Source organism: Drosophila hydei, unplaced genomic scaffold (genome assembly GCF_003285905.1).
Source record: "Drosophila hydei strain 15085-1641.00,03,60 unplaced genomic scaffold, DhydRS2 tig00000149-arrow-pilon, whole genome shotgun sequence".
Classification (NCBI taxonomy): domain Eukaryota; kingdom Metazoa; phylum Arthropoda; class Insecta; order Diptera; family Drosophilidae; genus Drosophila; species Drosophila hydei.
Window position 1 is genome coordinate 3,825,493 of NW_022045678.1, and position 16,459 is coordinate 3,841,951.

Genomic DNA, 16,459 nt, shown 5'->3' on the forward strand with positions numbered 1-16,459 from the left:
CCGTCCGCCGGTTCGGTTGGCACTCCCGATCAAACGGTCATTAGTGCGTTGAGTGTTTCATAAACAAAAGCAAGTTTATTTTGAGAACGGTGAAAAGGCGATAAAGGCCAATAAGTCAACAGTGAAAACAAATTTTTGTAAATCGTACACAAATCGTTCAACATTTATTTAACAAACAGCGACAAATTTCGTGGCTGTCGAGAAAAATCAGTTCTGGGAATTCCACAGCCTCAAAAAGTACGTCAATAATTTTAATTCGTTTGTGGTGTATGTGAATATTTTACATACATATGTCATTCCTATGTACATCTATAAATACCTACGTCATAGCATTGGTCTATTGGAACAGGAAAAACCTAGTGAACATATTGTGCACGCGATTAAGACTGAATCTTTAATGAACGCTAAACATACAACAATTAAAGTGCTAATTACAAAGCTGAAATTAAATTTATCTGCAGAATTTTTATTCATTGAATTCAACATTTTTAATTAACCATTTGCATGTTATGGCACGATATGATAGATAATTCATTCTATGACTATTACTTTCTACTCATACCCCACAGACACGTAATGCCATATATATATATATATATATATATATATATATATATATATATATATGATTTCATACATGTTTCGTATGAAATCATTTCCATATTAAAAATAGATAACAAGACTTGACTAATCGAATAGCTTATATTCGATTACAATTGAATTATTTATAATTCAAGTATAAGTAAAAAATGAAAGTGATATTTTACTTCAATTTAATTTTGCTATCTCAACCTCTTAACTTGTCAGGAACTTTTGAGACTTGTATTCGTTTAGCGATCGTCCGCTATCGGTCCGTGTATCATCGTATTTTTTGTTTATTTTCTAAATAATTCATTAATATTTTTATTGTTGCTTGCATATACATATACACAGAGGTATATGTAAATCTGTAGGCGAAATCTTCTTGTTAAATTTAATTATCAGCAAGCATTTTATTATATTATTTTTTATTGTTGTTTTGCTGTCTATGGCTTGGCCGCAGTCCCGAAGCCCTGTACACGCATTTATACATGCATATGTACATACTCACATACTTATAAACACACAAACAAAGAAAGCTATAACAAATCTCGTATGTCACCGGCTTAACCAGTCGCAGCTCAGCTCTGAGCCCGGTCGGTTGTCGCATCGCTTGGCAAACCAACTTGAATATATATTTTATATTTTCAATATATATATATTTATTTACAAGTTATTGTTTCTCGTTCATTTCCTTTTCAACAACAACAAAATGCGTCGCTCAGGCGCTTTTGCTGTCATCGCTTGTGCGACTCTGGCGCTTCTAAGCATGGCGGACCCAGTGAAATGTGACGGGTGAGTCCAACTCCTTTATATTAAGTATATATTATATTTATATTAAATGTGTACTATATCTAAATTAAATATATATTGAATTTATTTTTAATGTATACATATATTTATATATTTGTGTCATTCATGAATTTACTGTGATTAATTGTGATATCGTAAATTTAGTCAAAAATGTATTTGATTTCAAATGCATAATTTAATTGATTCCATTAATTTCGTTAGTTAATGGATCAGTAAAGTGGGGAGCAATCGTAGCATGAAGTTAGCGATCCACATACAATATTTAATATATATTATTAAGCATATTGTTATTCATGACCTTTGTTTCTATAGTTTGCGTAATTCTTAGCACCTTCTGACTAAGACCCAGCCTATTTATTCTGATCATTAGCAGTTGCCTTTTTAATGTATCGGTTTTCCCAAGATAGTCCAGCAGTTAAAAAAAAATATCCCATTGGCAATAAACAAATCACGTTTATTGTTTTTTAAATACTTTTTCATGTCTATAATATACGAGTTGCCTTCAAAAACCAGTTTATTGTTTACACTTATATGTGATCTCGGCTTTTAAGAAATTTTTCATTGTCAATGTTATTTGTACATATATACATATATATTTATTTTTAGTTTTTATTGAAATTATGTAATTTGCGGAGAAAAACCCTCAATTTCGTAATGCACTTAAAAATCGCATTTGGCAACTTGGTAAAGTTTTTTGAACTCCAGTTAATCCATCTGTGTTTCTGTATATATTACATCACCGACGCTCCGAGCAGGTTTCTACAGATCAGGTTCTGAGAATATTTACAGTTAGGCATGTGAAACGTGACATCGTCAAACAAAATATATAACAGACTGATAAAGCTTAATCATTTCTGATGTAGATTAAACTCAAAAACTATTACTAACTATGTATGTATAAAGCCATGTCATTAAAAATCAAATCTTAGCTAATGGGTGACCCAGTATTATGACATTATCAAATCGTCGTCGACCTACACTGATTATAATTAAGTACCAATTTCGTTGCTTGCCGCAGACAATATACAATCGTTGGACCGGGAACCATACACTCTCATCGAGACTACAATGTGGCTGTCGCCGTGCATCACACCAAGGAGCCTGTTACCTTGAAGATTGGTATTACGGGACCTTCGTACAACGAGACCCAAACGGTCGAGTTGCCAAATAGCGATGAGTTCAAGCAGATTACCTTCAAGTTGCCTCCTCTAAAATCTGGAGACTATAACTTAACCGCAGAGGGCGTCTCGGGACTAGAGTTCAAGAACTCCACGCAGCTTACTTTGGCAGAGTTTAAGCCCTACGTCAAGCTGCAAACCGATAAGGGAAAGTATAAGCCCGGCGACACTATCAACTACCGCGTAATCTTCTTGGATGAGAACCTTAGGCCAAGTGTGGCCGAGGATGATGTAGTCGTATGGTTCGAGGATCCCAAACGCAATCGCATTAAAGAGCTTAAGCACATCAAGACTCGAGGTGGTGTCTACACCGGAAAATTTGAACTGTCGGAGTTTGCCATTCTGGGCTCGTGGACCCTTTCGGTGCAGAGTGGCAATTCCTATTCGGATGAGCGGGCCTACTTTGACGTGGAGAAATACGTGCTCCCTAAATACATCGTCAAAATGGATGCGACTCAGCATGTGTCGGTCAAGGACGGTGATATGCAGGTTGTTGTGAAAGCCAAGTAAGTGACTTTTCCCCATGTTCTTCCTGACCCGAATAGAGCTTTAATCGTTCTCTCAGTTACACCTATGGCAAGCCAGTAAATGGCAAAGTACTGCTCAATGTGCACACGGACGAGTCAAGCTCATGGTCCACGGTAAATGGCGAAACAGTCCGCACAGACACGCCAGGGCACGCTCTCATCAGAACTGCGGAGATGGTCAACGGCAAGGCGAAATTTGATATTAATGTTAAGGAATTTGCTACTTTCTTGCCACACAAAACGTCGTCGTGGTACGCACAGATTTTGGCCACTGTTGAGGAGGACTTTACAGGTGTTCAACTTAACGAAACTGGGGGCGTACAACTTTATCCGTATCGCTACGAAATGTCCTGCGTGGACTACAGCTCTTGCTATTCCTTTGTAGCCGATAAGGAACACGAAATCATCTTCAAAGTCACTCTTGTTGATGGCACCCTACTAAAAGACACCAAGACCCCTGTCAAGGTAAGCAAGGGTATGAAATGGCTGGCTACACTTAATAAATCTTCTGTCATTCTATCTATGAACCTTTAGGCAAAGTTCACCGAGGGAATACGCCACTCTAGATATGGCGATGAGTCCAAATTACCGACAATTGAGAAGAAATCCCTTGAATTTGAGAGCCACCTAAACGAGTCCAGCTTGGCTGTCTTTAAGATCACGCTGCCAGATTTACCTGACATGGAAAACTATACGCGTTACTACAGCATCGAGTTACAGTTTGATGGAGAAGAGCGAGAGCTGTATACAACCTATCCCTACAGGGAGCCAAAGAAAATTGAACCACTTCCTGAAGAAGAGAAGGAAAAGGAATGGTTTAAGGTCGACGTGCAGAGACCTAAGGACATATGGAGGTTCGTATAGTAAATATTTCCCGGTATGCAATTCTTTAACATTCGCCTCTTTTTAGCCTCAAAATCGGAGAGGAATACCAAGTTACTTTGAACTCCAGTCGTCCGCTCAAGTACTTTGTGTACAACATCATTGGACGTGGCAATGTCCTGCAAACGGAACGAATCGTGCTGAGTGAGCCACAGAAGGTCTATAACATCAGTCTGACACCAACATTCCTGACTTCTCCTTATGGTCGTATCTATGTCTACTACGTGGATGAGACCGGTGAATTCCGCTATGCCGAGGATACTTTCCATGTAGATGTCGAGCTACAGAACCAGATTGAGGTGACTGCTCTAGATGAGGTCAAGCCAGGCGCAGATGTTGAGCTAGAAATTAAGACGCCGCCCCAGTCATTCGTTGGCTTGATGGCTGTGGATCAGAGCGTCTTGTTGCTAGGATCCAATAATGACATCAATAAAGATTCGTTCGGTTGGCGCTTAGGACGTTACGATACTCACACACCCTGGCAAGGGGGTTACTCCTACTATCCCGGTGAACGAAGCGGCGTGGTGACCATGACGAATGCCAACTTCTTCTATAATCGCACAGCTCCCGATTATCACCTAAGTAAGCTGAAAAAAAGTAAGAAGTGTGAATGACGTTTATAAGACTCATGAATGCTTCTCTTTGTTGCTTTTAATAACTGCCTCGTCATGTTAGTAACAATCAAATTATATAATTTGCAGAAAGCTTCGCAGGTGGCGTCATGCGAAAGACCGCACTTGTATCGAATGACATGGTACATAGCACAGCAGTTCCAATGAGCGCATCAGCAGAAGGTGCCTTAGTTGGGAACGCAGGTGGATTCGCTGCAGCGCCTGCCTCAGCACCGACAGTGCGCAAAAACTTTGTGGAAACGTGGCTATTCGAGGACATCGAAAGTACCAAGACAGAGATTTTCAAGTGGGTCCGAAAAATCCCCGATACAATTACAAGCTGGGTGCTGACGGCGTTTTCACTGCATCCCGACAAGGGCTTGGGCGTGACCAACGAGCAGCTGAAAATTAAGACTTTCCAGCCGTTCTTTGTGTCCGTGCGTCTACCATACTCTGTGAAGCGTGGCGAGGTAATCAATGTGCCCGCTCTGGTCTTCAACTACCTGCCCAAGCAGCTGGACGTGGAGGTGACCCTGAACAACGAGGATAACGAGTACGATTTTGTGGATGTGTCCAACGAGGTACTGGGCGAACAGAAGCGCACCCAGACGCTGCGCGTGGGCGCCAATTCCGCAGCCGGCGCCTCCTTCCTTCTGCGTCCCAAAATCATTGGCAGCATTCTGCTGAAATTTACGGCCATTTCTCCTCTTGCCGGAGATGCAGTGCACAAAACCCTTAAAGTGGTGCCCGAAGGTGTCACGCAATATAAGAATCGGGCATTCTTCGTCAACTTGAAGGATGTGCACGAGCACAAGGACAGCTTTGAACTGGATCTGCCGGAGGACCTTGTGCCAGACTCGCAGCATGTCGAATTTGGTTTTGTCGGCGATCTGCTTGGTCCGGTCATTAAGAATCTAGAACAGCTGCTGCACTTGCCCAGCGGCTGCGGCGAGCAGACCATGTCCAAACTTGTGCCCAACTATTTGGTACATGATTATCTGAAGCACATGAAGAAACTAACTCCAGAATTGGAGCATCGCATAAAGCGCAATCTGGAGCAAGGCTACCAGCACATGTTCCATTACCGTCACGACGATGGAAGCTATAGCTCCTTTGGACCAGGCAAGTGGCGTGAGGAGGATCCAGAACGCAACGGTTCCACCTGGCTGACGGCCTATGTGCTGCGCTCCTTTGGCCAGGTGAGGGATTTGATAAAGCTGGACGAAAAACAACTGGAGAGCGGCTATGAGTTCCTACTCAGCCGACAGGCTGAGAACGGAAGCTTCACGGAAGAAGGCGAATTTTTCTATGGCTCACAGCGCTCGGCCCTCACGATGACTGCCAACGTACTTCTGGCTCTACTTGAGCAGCAGAAGCCCAACCAAACGGCCATCGACAAGGCTGTGGCCTATCTGAATGCCCACTCCAATGAGAAGGATACGGAAGATCTATTGCCCAGGGCTATTGCTACGTACGCGTTGCAGAAAGCAAAGTCTCCAGATGCCGCCAAGCATGTGGCTGCTCTGAAAGCACTTGCCAAGCACGAGGAAGATCGCACCTGGTGGACGGAAGATGATCAAAAGTTGCGCCCCGGAAAATGTGCTCGCTGGTGGTGCTGGGTGTGGAGCCATGACATTGAAATCACTTCATATGCACTGCTCTCGTTGCTGGAATCGGACCTAGAGACTCCCAATTCGCTGCTGAATTCGATTCGCTGGCTGGTGGCACAGCGGAACAGCTTTGGTGGTTTTGCTTCTTCGCAGGATACGGTGGCTGGGCTTCAGGCCCTCATACAGTTCGCTAAGAAGTCCGGCTACGAGCCAGCTAGGTGGGACGTGTCAGTGTCCAATCAAGGTCCGCGAGAAAAGACTGAGAAGCTCAGCCTGACGGAAGATAACGATTTGCTACTACAAACGGTGGAGTTCCCTCAAGGCACCAAGTCGCTGTCGTACGAGGCCAAGGGAACTGGCGCTGCTCTGCTACAGATCAGCTACCAGTACAATGTTGTCGAGAAGGAGCCCAAGCCGAGCTTCAAGATTCAAGCTATTATTAAGCCAGAATCGCCGCCAGCCAAGTTAGAGCTCAGCGTATGCGTTGAGTATGTGGAGGAGGGCAAGGCCAAAGCATCCAATATGGCTATACTGGAAGTCTCACTACCATCCGGCTATACCGTAGATGAGGACAGTTTCAAGGACATACAGGAAATCGAGCGCGTCAGGGTAGGTCTCAAATAATCATCATCTAACTGATCTGATCACTATTTCTGTATAAATGATCTCTTTTTATCGCAGCTGGTGGAGACCAAAAATGAAGACTCTGTGGTGGTCATCTACTTTGAGAGTCTGCCCAAGGGAGAAATCAAGTGCATACCTATCGAGGCGTTCAAGACTCATGCTGTCGCCAATCAGAAGCCTGCTCCGATTGTTCTCTATGATTACTACGACACGAACAAGAAAGCAACTGAATATTACCAGGTCGAATCAAAGCTTTGCGACATTTGTGAGGGCGATGAATGTACGGCTAAGTGCTGAACACCATCTTATCTAATGATAACATCTATGTGCCCTTTACTAATTACGAAGAGAAAATAAATTGCTGTGATTATACTGTTGAATTCTCATTGATTTACTTAAAAGTGTAGAATGGTTTAGTACCAGCTCTGTGCAGGGGTGAGAGCATCTTCTAGTCTTGCACTCCCGACTACAAGTCTCTCCTATCATAAGTGTACGGCTAGCTCGTTGAAAATGGGAATGAATCATGTTGATCTATCCATGTGACTTAAGCTTCGCATGTTCTTAACTTGAAATTTATATATTTTCTTGTATACAGTTCATTATTTTTATGCTCACTCACGAAAGATATATTTGGTCGATATGAACGCAAAATATTTCTTCGCTATTAAAGTTAAAATTATGTTATATATTGATCACAGGATACTTGGAATATATGTATATATACTCGTTAGTACAAACCCTATCTAAACATATATAAGTTATATACATACGACAATAGGGGCGTGGCAAATAGAATTTTCCACAATTGGAACCTTGGTTTTGTTATTGTCGACTCATCTAAGGTGAGGTAAATGGTAATGGCTCTAGCTTAAGCAATATAAAAGATACAATCGTATCCGATTTATCAGATGTTAAAAATGATTTACAACGCATATCGAAACAAGTTAAGATTTCGTAGGAATGGTTTTTAGATGAATGTATAGAGTTTGAACTGTAGATTGCTGTTTAGTAAACTTGTTGCAATTTGTTTAAGCTGAAAACTAGAAAATAGATAAATAAATAAATGTAATCATATAATTTTGTATGGATGAAAAATTACTTTGTGGTATTTTCTATGATTTCACTATGCAAAATGATTGAGCCCTGTACTAAAAGTCTAGTGTGCCAACACCTGACAAGTTTTGTTAAACCAAACATGCGTGCAGACAAGCATATAAGGAAAGTTTTGTGCCACTTCCAACTAGTCGCCACAAAGCGTTTGGCCCGCTCACACAACTCTTGGCAGATCAACTTGAATATACTTTTATAGCAAACAAAAACAAACACGAAAAACAACGCGTCGTTCAGATATTTTGCTAGCATCGCTTGTGCGGCTCTTGAGGAGTAAGGGTCGCGCACTCTTGAGGGGTAAGTCAGATTCCTTGCAGATATATTAGCCAGAAATTATCTATAAAATCATAATCCATGCAATTATAAAAATACTGCTACAGTGTTGAGAATTTGAGACAGTTTTGAGCTATCAAGGAGCTGAAGTAACAGCAATTATCTCTGAAGGTGCATTGGCATTGGCATTGGATGGTTTTAATTTAAATAATAACATGGATTTAATTCAAAATAAAGCTGGTATTTTTTAAAAATGGGTACATACATGTATGAGAAATAATTCTATGAATTGAAAGACAGCGAAAATCGATTACAAATATTAAAATGGATTCGTGTTTAAAAGGTACGGATATACCAATTCGAGGATCGTACAGTAAAACTCCTTTGTTTAAAAATTTAAAAATTTCTTCCTAAAATATACAAAATATACAGCAAATCATTTAATATTTTAGGGAACAAGGATGATATTAACCTGTATAAATGGGATCTTTCCTAACAGCTGTCATATTAGCAATGATTTTTCCAATGCGTTTGGAAAAAGATTTCTGAAATTTACATCAAACATATTCAATTTGTTCAGTCATGAATATGTTAATAGACATCCGTTACTATATAAGAAATTTAAATAAAAAGTTTCGTTCATGGGAGCGAGCATAGATCGCTGTTGCTCCCTCTTCGAAGTAAAGCTCTTTAAAAAAATATAATATAATGTGATACTCTGAATTTATCAGCAGTTTCAGTAGTGTTAGTGTGAGGCTGAGTTGTTCAGAGTTATTGTGGTTCAGTTCGGGTTTAGATCCTCAAGTCGTCACTCCGTAAGACTGAGACAAAGATACATGTTGCTGAAGGTAGTGCCGGGTGTTGACAAGTGAGAGTGAGATAGACAATGGACAAAAAGAGACGACGAGAAATTGACATTCTGGAAATGGATTCAGTTCTGAAAGACAGCGCGAATTCGTCACTGGACGCGGTTGTAGAGGATGTATAAATCGGAGTGACAGTTGGCCAACCTGACTAAATCTCATTATTATTATTTTTTCTTATTTATTTTATTATTAGAATAATTTAACAGTTTGCCTAATTCTTAGCACTCTGTGACTAATACAAGATATTTGTTCTGCTCATTAGCAGCTGCTTGTTAAGTGTCTCTTTTTTCCACATTGATCAGTTAGCTTTATAAATTTGCAAATAAATTTAACTTTTTTCGACTCTGAACGTTTCTACTTGTTTTTGAAGAACTTTCTTATGCACATCAATATAGAAGCGGCCTTCACAACAACCAGTTTATATTTATACATATTCTGGAAATGATAAGACATTTTTCATTGTCAATGTCAATTGTATATATATATATATATAAGTGAATTTAAAAAAATATAAACTTTTATTTAGTATTTAGAGAGAAACCCTCAATTTCGTAATGCACTTAAAAATCGCATTTGGCAACTTGGTAAAGTTTTTTGAACTCCAGTTAATCCATCTGTGTTTCTGTATATATTACATCACCGACGCTCCGAGCAGGTTTCTACAGATCAGGTTCTGAGAATATTTACAGTTAGGCATGTGAAACGTGACATCGTCAAACAAAATATATAACAGACTGATAAAGCTTAATCATTTCTGATGTAGATTAAACTCAAAAACTATTACTAACTATGTATGTATAAAGCCATGTCATTAAAAATCAAATCTTAGCTAATGGGTGACCCAGTATTATGACATTATGAAATCGTCGTCGACCTACACTGATTATAATTAAGTACCAATTTCGTTGCTTGCCGCAGACAATATACAATCGTTGGACCGGGAACCATACACTCTCATCGAGACTACAATGTGGCTGTCGCCGTGCATCACACCAAGGAGCCCGTTACCTTGAAGATTGGTATTACGGGACCTTCGTACAACGAGACCCAAACGGTCGAGTTGCCAAATAGCGATGAGTTCAAGCAGATTACCTTCAAGTTGCCTCCTCTAAAATCTGGAGACTATAACTTAACCGCAGAGGGCGTCTCGGGACTAGAGTTCAAGAACTCCACGCAGCTTACTTTGGCAGAGTTTAAGCCCTACGTCAAGCTGCAAACCGATAAGGGAAAGTATAAGCCCGGCGACACTATCAACTACCGCGTAATCTTCTTGGATGAGAACCTTAGGCCAAGTGTGGCCGAGGATGATGTAGTCGTATGGTTCGAGGATCCCAAACGCAATCGCATTAAAGAGCTTAAGCACATCAAGACTCGAGGTGGTGTCTACACCGGAAAATTTGAACTGTCGGAGTTTGCCATTCTGGGCTCGTGGACCCTTTCGGTGCAGAGTGGCAATTCCTATTCGGATGAGCGGGCCTACTTTGACGTGGAGAAATACGTGCTCCCTAAATACATCGTCAAAATGGATGCGACTCAGCATGTGTCGGTCAAGGACGGTGATATGCAGGTTGTTGTGAAAGCCAAGTAAGTGACTTTTCCCCATGTTCTTCCTGACCCGAATAGAGCTTTAATCGTTCTCTCAGTTACACCTATGGCAAGCCAGTAAATGGCAAAGTACTGCTCAATGTGCACACGGACGAGTCAAGCTCATGGTCCACGGTAAATGGCGAAACAGTCCGCACAGACACGCCAGGGTACGCTGTTAAATGCTTACAGACATAAGGAGGTATGGCCGAAGCCAAAAATTCTTTAACAGAAATACTACCCCCGGCTATCAACCTGTTTGCCCGTATGATCTCGGTGACCTAAAACAATCAAAAATATGAATATATAGGTCAAGAGCATATATAAGAGTTGTGGAGTCTCTTACAACCATTTTCAATAGTCTATTTTCAATAATTTAAATATAAAGATGAAAACAAAACAACAAATTTTTACCTAATATAAATTTAATCCTAATCCGCTGAGTTCAGCCTTTTCAAGCTGATAAGACTTTGTTTGGTCATCCTATCAAAAGACAAACACCTCACCTCCTTTGCATACCTATTGTCACTGCTACACACGGATCTTACCGACATAATAACCCTTGCAAAACATGATATGGTCATAAATATTAGCAATATCAAGTAAGAAAGTTATATATATATTATATAAAATTTGCAGTTGGTATCCTAAGCAAAATTGTATAAAATATACATACAACTAAAAACAAAACTTTGAGACTCTAGCTCTCAAGCCGTACGAGATATAATTTAATAACTGCGTCTCGATCGAAACAAATAAGAAAGCTCTAGTCGGGGTGCCCGACTAGGAGATACCCTGATCCCAGTCCTATTTGCGTTTATTAATATTTTCCATAGTTTGTATCGAGTATTCAAAAAAAAAAAAAAGAAAACAAATAAAAAACGACATTGCGTGACCAGGATTCGAACCCGGCCTCTTCATAATTAAAAAAAAAAGCAATAAAAAAAATTTCATCTGCACCGGTCTCGAAACCCTGGGCCTAGCTGCATACGAGCGCCGCCTCTACCAACGCAGCCACCGCACCTCTTGCAAGAAGTGTTGCAAATTTAAAGTTGAGAAGCAGTTGATAATTCAAGCAGTATTCAATCGCAGTTTCGATTCTTCGAATAGAAAAGAATACACGCATTTGAATGTATGTGTGCACACGCACAGGAAAAATGCGCTGCTGAGATGTGCCTTTGCAAATTGGCCAAACTTTTCGTTTAATAACTTCTGTTTTACTTAATGGATTTTAATGAAATTTTCAGCATATGATCTACATATCCTATTGGCTTGGTTGAGATGCAAACGCCTTCACATAATGGCCCTAGTTCCTAAACTTAAATTTTAAGAATTTGGGGAAATTTGGAGCCAAAATTGGTATCCAAAATCTAACAAAAATCAAAATTGCATAAAATATACATAAAACTAAATACAAAATTTGGAGGCTCTAGCTTTTAAGATGTTTGCGATATAAAATTTATTTACTTCATTTCAACAATGTTTTTATTCGATAACAATTAAATGCGACTAGTTATCGAATATTTGAAACAAACTTGACCTGCGCGTGCTATACACGGACCTACAAAAAAAATTTCATTTCTCTAGCTTTTATAGATGCTGAGATCCACGCGTTCACACATACGGACAGACGGACAGATGGACAGACGGACGGACGGACAGACGGACAGGCGGACGGACAGACAGACGAACAGAGCTCAATCGACTCGGTTGTCGTCCTGATCAAGATTATATATACTTTATGGGGTCTGCCACGCCTCTTTCTGCCTGTTACATACATTTGCACAAAACCTTTACACCCCCATTTTCAATGGGAACAGGGTATAAAAATAGAACGGCAAAAGTTATCGATTATTTGAAACAAACTTTTTATACGCGTGCCATACACGGACCTAATGCTGAGACGGACAAGCGGACAGACGGACATACAGGCTGACAAAAGGACGTGGCTAAATCGATTCGGCTTGTCGTCCTGATTGAGAAAATATATAATTAAAATATAAATTAAAAGTATATAATATTTATATATTTAAATATATAAGTTAACACAATTGATCAGCAGAACGTAAATATTGAAGCTGACCATGCATTCTCAGCATAAATGCTTACGACACCAGCTGTCTCAAGCGGACATTGCACAACAGCGGAAGCGTCCACGCGCAACAATGTTGCTGACCAGCGACCTAGTACTGTATGCAATGCCAGCGTTTTCAGGGCTTAGGGCTAGCTTCTATTATAAGAACGATTGTCAAATAGAGTTAGTTGATTTTTGGAAATAAAGAACGTCGGTCATCGCCACGGAATTCACAAAGTCTTCTCATTTTTCGAATAAGTGTTAACGCCGATACTCCGTACGCGCTTAACATAATTTCGAAACATTAAAATAAATAACTGGCGCCCAACGAAATCGAAAAAAAAAAAACCCAAACTCAATTAAACAAATATTCAAAAAATAATTTGTGAAAAAAACCCGAACTCAGTTAAACAAATATTCAAGAAATAATTTGTGAAAAAAAAAAAAAACCCGAACTCTATTAAGAAAATTTCCAACAAATAATTTGAAAAAAAACCCGAACTCAATCAAACAATTATTAAAAAAAATTTGTGAAAAAAAAAAACCCGAACTCAGTTAAACAAATATTCAACAAATAATTTGTGAAAAAAAACATTATAAATTACAACTAATACGCAACAAAAAAAAAGTTCACCGAGGGATTCATCAAACCATCAGCTCTACGAAAATAATATAAGAACATGTAAGTAGGGTGTTCAAAAAAAAAAAAAAAGAATAATAATAAATAAAAATTGTAAAAATACAATTCCAACTGTTCAACTAAATTTTAATTGTATAAAAAACACTACACATATCTTATTTGCATGTTATGAGTGATAGTGAGATACAAGATTTAGTAAAAAAATTTCAAAGTATAGATACAGGTGAAAAAATAAAAATGTCTTTATCTAACGAACAGTTAAGAGCGATTGTAGAAGGCGCAGTTACAAGCGCATTAAGAACCCAAAAAGAAAACTTTGATCAGAAATTACGCGACATAGAACAACGTATTGGTTCTGTACAAGTTAGCACTCCTGAAGTAGAAACATTTAGAGAGGCCGAGATCAGGGCAAGCGTCATTTGCAATGAAACCCTTGACATAATGAAATCCCTTCCAGAATTTGAAGGAAAAAATGAGACTTATGTATCATGGAGGAAAGCTGCGCATACCGCATACAAAGTATATGAAAAATATGATGGTAGCTCGAAACATTATCAAGCTTTAGGAATATTAAGAAACAAAATTAAAAACGCCGCCGATATGGTACTCTCTTCGTTTGACACTCCTCTGAATTTTAGGGCCATTATAAATCGGTTAGATTTCACGTACGCAGACAAAAGACCGATATACCTAATTGAACAAGAGCTGTCAACACTCCGTCAAGGAAATCTGACACTACTACAGTACTATGACGAAGTGGAGAAGAAACTGACTTTACTCATAAATAAGACAATCATGACCTATGACGCCAACGTTGCCTCTTCGTTAAATGAGAAATACAGGGCAGACGCTCTACGAGTATTCATCTCAGGTACCAGGAAAACTTTAAGTGATGTCCTATTCTCAGCTAGACCAACTGACCTTCCGTCTGCACTGGCATTAGCCCAAGAAGTCGAGTCTAATCATGACCGGTATATGTTTGCCACGAATTTTGCACGTAGTTTAGAAGAAAAGGCTCAGAGAACAGTACAAAAACAACAAGGCAGAGATAGGAACCTAACTCAAGACCCAAAATACAACCAGCCAGGGAAAAGCCCATATTATAAGAAACAAGAATTCTCACCACGACGAGAACAAGTTGAACCAATGGACGTTGATACATCCGCTCGCTTCGGACAGACGACCCAATACCAGCAAAACACGGCTCCCTCAAAGCAAACTCAGTGGTCGACTCAACAACAAAACACAAAATATGAAAGTTACAATAATCAGGGACAAGCAAACAAGAGACCAAATAATAGTAGTGCACGACTCACAGGACCGAAGCAGCAAAGAGTTAACTATTTAGAAGCAAGAGATTCAGAATATGAACAGGACGGTAATAAATATCGGACCATCGCAGAAAATGAGGCAGAAGACATTGAAGACGAATCCGACGAATATGACCAGGTCCATTTTTTAGACCTGGCTCCCTGCTACCGTTCATAGAAAGATCAGTGGCAGGAAGGACAATAAGATTACTTATAGATACAGGGGCCTCTAAAAACTATGTTAAACCATTAAAAGAATTAAAACATATTAAGCCAGTAGAAAAACCCTTTCGAGTAAAATCAATTCATGGCTATAACGATATTGACAGGAAGTGTACAATGCATCTTTTTAACACAAATACAACATTTTTCTTACTACCAAACCTTACGAAATTTGACGGTATAATTGGACTTGATTTACTAAACCAAAACAACGTTATATTAGATTTCAAAAACAAGAAGTTAATAACAAACTGCACTTCCGAGACTATTAAATTTCTAAAATGCCCAGCCGTAAATTTTACGGATGTCAAAGAAATAGAAACCCCTCAAGCCATAACGACAAACTTTCAAACAATGCTCAAGAAACGAACAGGAGTCTTTGCGGAACCAAATGAGGCACTCCCGTATAATACCAACATCATTGCCACCATTAGAACAGAAAATGAGGATCCCATATATTCCAAACTATACCCATACCCAATGGGCGTATCGGAATTCGTAAACGCAGAAACTCAAGACCTGTTAAAAAACGGTATAATACGTCCATCTCGTTCACCGTACAATAACCCCGTTTGGGTTGTAGATAAAAAAGGTACTGATGAACAGGGAAGGAAAAAGAAGCGTTTAGTCATAGACTTCAGAAAACTTAACCAAAAAACAATAGACGACAAATATCCAATCCCCAATATTGCCTCTATCTTATCCAACTTAGGAACAGCAAGGTATTTTACAACCCTAGATCTGAAATCCGGATTTCACCAGATCTTACTTGCTGAAAAGGACAGAGAAAAGACAGCCTTTTCTATAGGAAGTGGAAAGTATGAGTTTTGCAGGCTCCCTTTTGGCTTGAAAAATGCACCCAGTATTTTTCAAAGAGCCATTGACGATGTGCTCAGAGAGCAAATCGGAAAATCTTGTTATGTTTACGTCGACGACGTAATAATTTTTTCTGAAAACATGGAAAACCACGTCAAACATATCGCCTGGGTCTTAGATAAGCTATACGAGGCCAACATGAGAGTTTCGCCAGAAAAATCACACTTTTTCAAAGAAAGCGTTGAATATCTAGGTTTCGTGGTCTCAAGTAAAGGTATAAAGACATGTCCAAGTAAAGTTGAAGCGATTCGTAACTACGAATTACCAACAACTCTGTTTAACGTCAGATCATTCCTCGGCCTGGCAAGCTACTATAGGTGTTTTATCAAGGACTTCGCATCTTTGGCAAAACCTATAAGCGACATCTTAAAAGGCGAAAACGGCAAAGTTAGCGCAGGACAATCAAAGAAAATACCAGTAAAATTCGACGAGAGTCAACTCACGGCATTTGAGAAACTAAAAGAGGTTCTCGCATCCGAAAATGTAATGTTACTCTACCCCGACTACAAGAAAGCGTTTGATTTAACAACTGATGCTTCGTCCTTTGGTCTAGGGGCAGTCTTATCCCAAGGTGGAAAACCAATCACCATGATATCAAGGACATTGAAAGATAGGGAACTTAGCTTTGCAACAAATGAAAGAGAATTACTTGCTATAGTCTGGGCCTTGAAAAGCCTCCG

At 39.5% G+C, this 16,459-nt stretch overlaps 2 protein-coding genes across 4 annotated transcripts; both read left to right on the forward strand.

Moving 5' to 3' along the window:
- The first annotated feature begins 142 nt into the window (after positions 1 to 142).
- On the forward strand, positions 143 to 7,198 carry LOC111600232 (alpha-1-macroglobulin-like). 3 transcript variants are annotated; one of them, XM_030223281.1, is made up of 8 exons: positions 143 to 237; positions 1,305 to 1,374; positions 2,411 to 3,076; positions 3,136 to 3,562; positions 3,632 to 3,951; positions 4,008 to 4,576; positions 4,681 to 6,809; positions 6,882 to 7,198. In XM_030223281.1, exons 2-8 carry the CDS (start codon positions 1,349 to 1,351, stop codon positions 7,119 to 7,121), a joined length of 4,377 nt encoding a protein of 1,458 aa, XP_030079141.1. In that variant the 5' UTR covers positions 143 to 237; positions 1,305 to 1,348; the 3' UTR covers positions 7,122 to 7,198. The 3 variants fall into 3 exon arrangements, with proteins under 3 accessions (XP_030079141.1, XP_030079139.1, XP_030079140.1); XM_030223279.1 differs by lacking the exon at positions 143 to 237 and having other exon boundaries at positions 1,166 to 1,374; XM_030223280.1 differs by lacking the exon at positions 143 to 237 and having other exon boundaries at positions 1,166 to 1,374; positions 4,008 to 4,561.
- A 1,845-nt stretch (positions 7,199 to 9,043) lies between these two features.
- On the forward strand, positions 9,044 to 10,855 carry LOC115482924 (murinoglobulin-2-like). Its single transcript, XM_030223229.1, has 3 exons — positions 9,044 to 9,075; positions 9,992 to 10,657; positions 10,717 to 10,855. The coding sequence occupies exons 1-3, from the start codon at positions 9,044 to 9,046 to the stop codon at positions 10,853 to 10,855; spliced, it is 837 nt and encodes a 278-aa protein (XP_030079089.1).
- The last annotated feature ends 5,604 nt before the right edge of the window (positions 10,856 to 16,459 follow it).

Coding starts and splice junctions, on each gene's coding strand:
- LOC115482924 (XM_030223229.1), top strand. CDS start 9,044: ATGTTGCTGAAGGTAGTGCCGGGTGTTGACAA. Junction 9,076..9,991: donor GTAGTGCCGGGTGTTGACAA/GTGAGAGTGAGA, acceptor TGCTTGCCGCAG/ACAATATACAATCGTTGGAC. Junction 10,658..10,716: donor CAGGTTGTTGTGAAAGCCAA/GTAAGTGACTTT, acceptor TCGTTCTCTCAG/TTACACCTATGGCAAGCCAG.
- LOC111600232 (XM_030223279.1), top strand. CDS start 1,292: ATGCGTCGCTCAGGCGCTTTTGCTGTCATCGCTTGTGCGACTCTGGCG. Junction 3,077..3,135: donor CAGGTTGTTGTGAAAGCCAA/GTAAGTGACTTT, acceptor TCGTTCTCTCAG/TTACACCTATGGCAAGCCAG. Junction 3,952..4,007: donor AGACCTAAGGACATATGGAG/GTTCGTATAGTA, acceptor GCCTCTTTTTAG/CCTCAAAATCGGAGAGGAAT.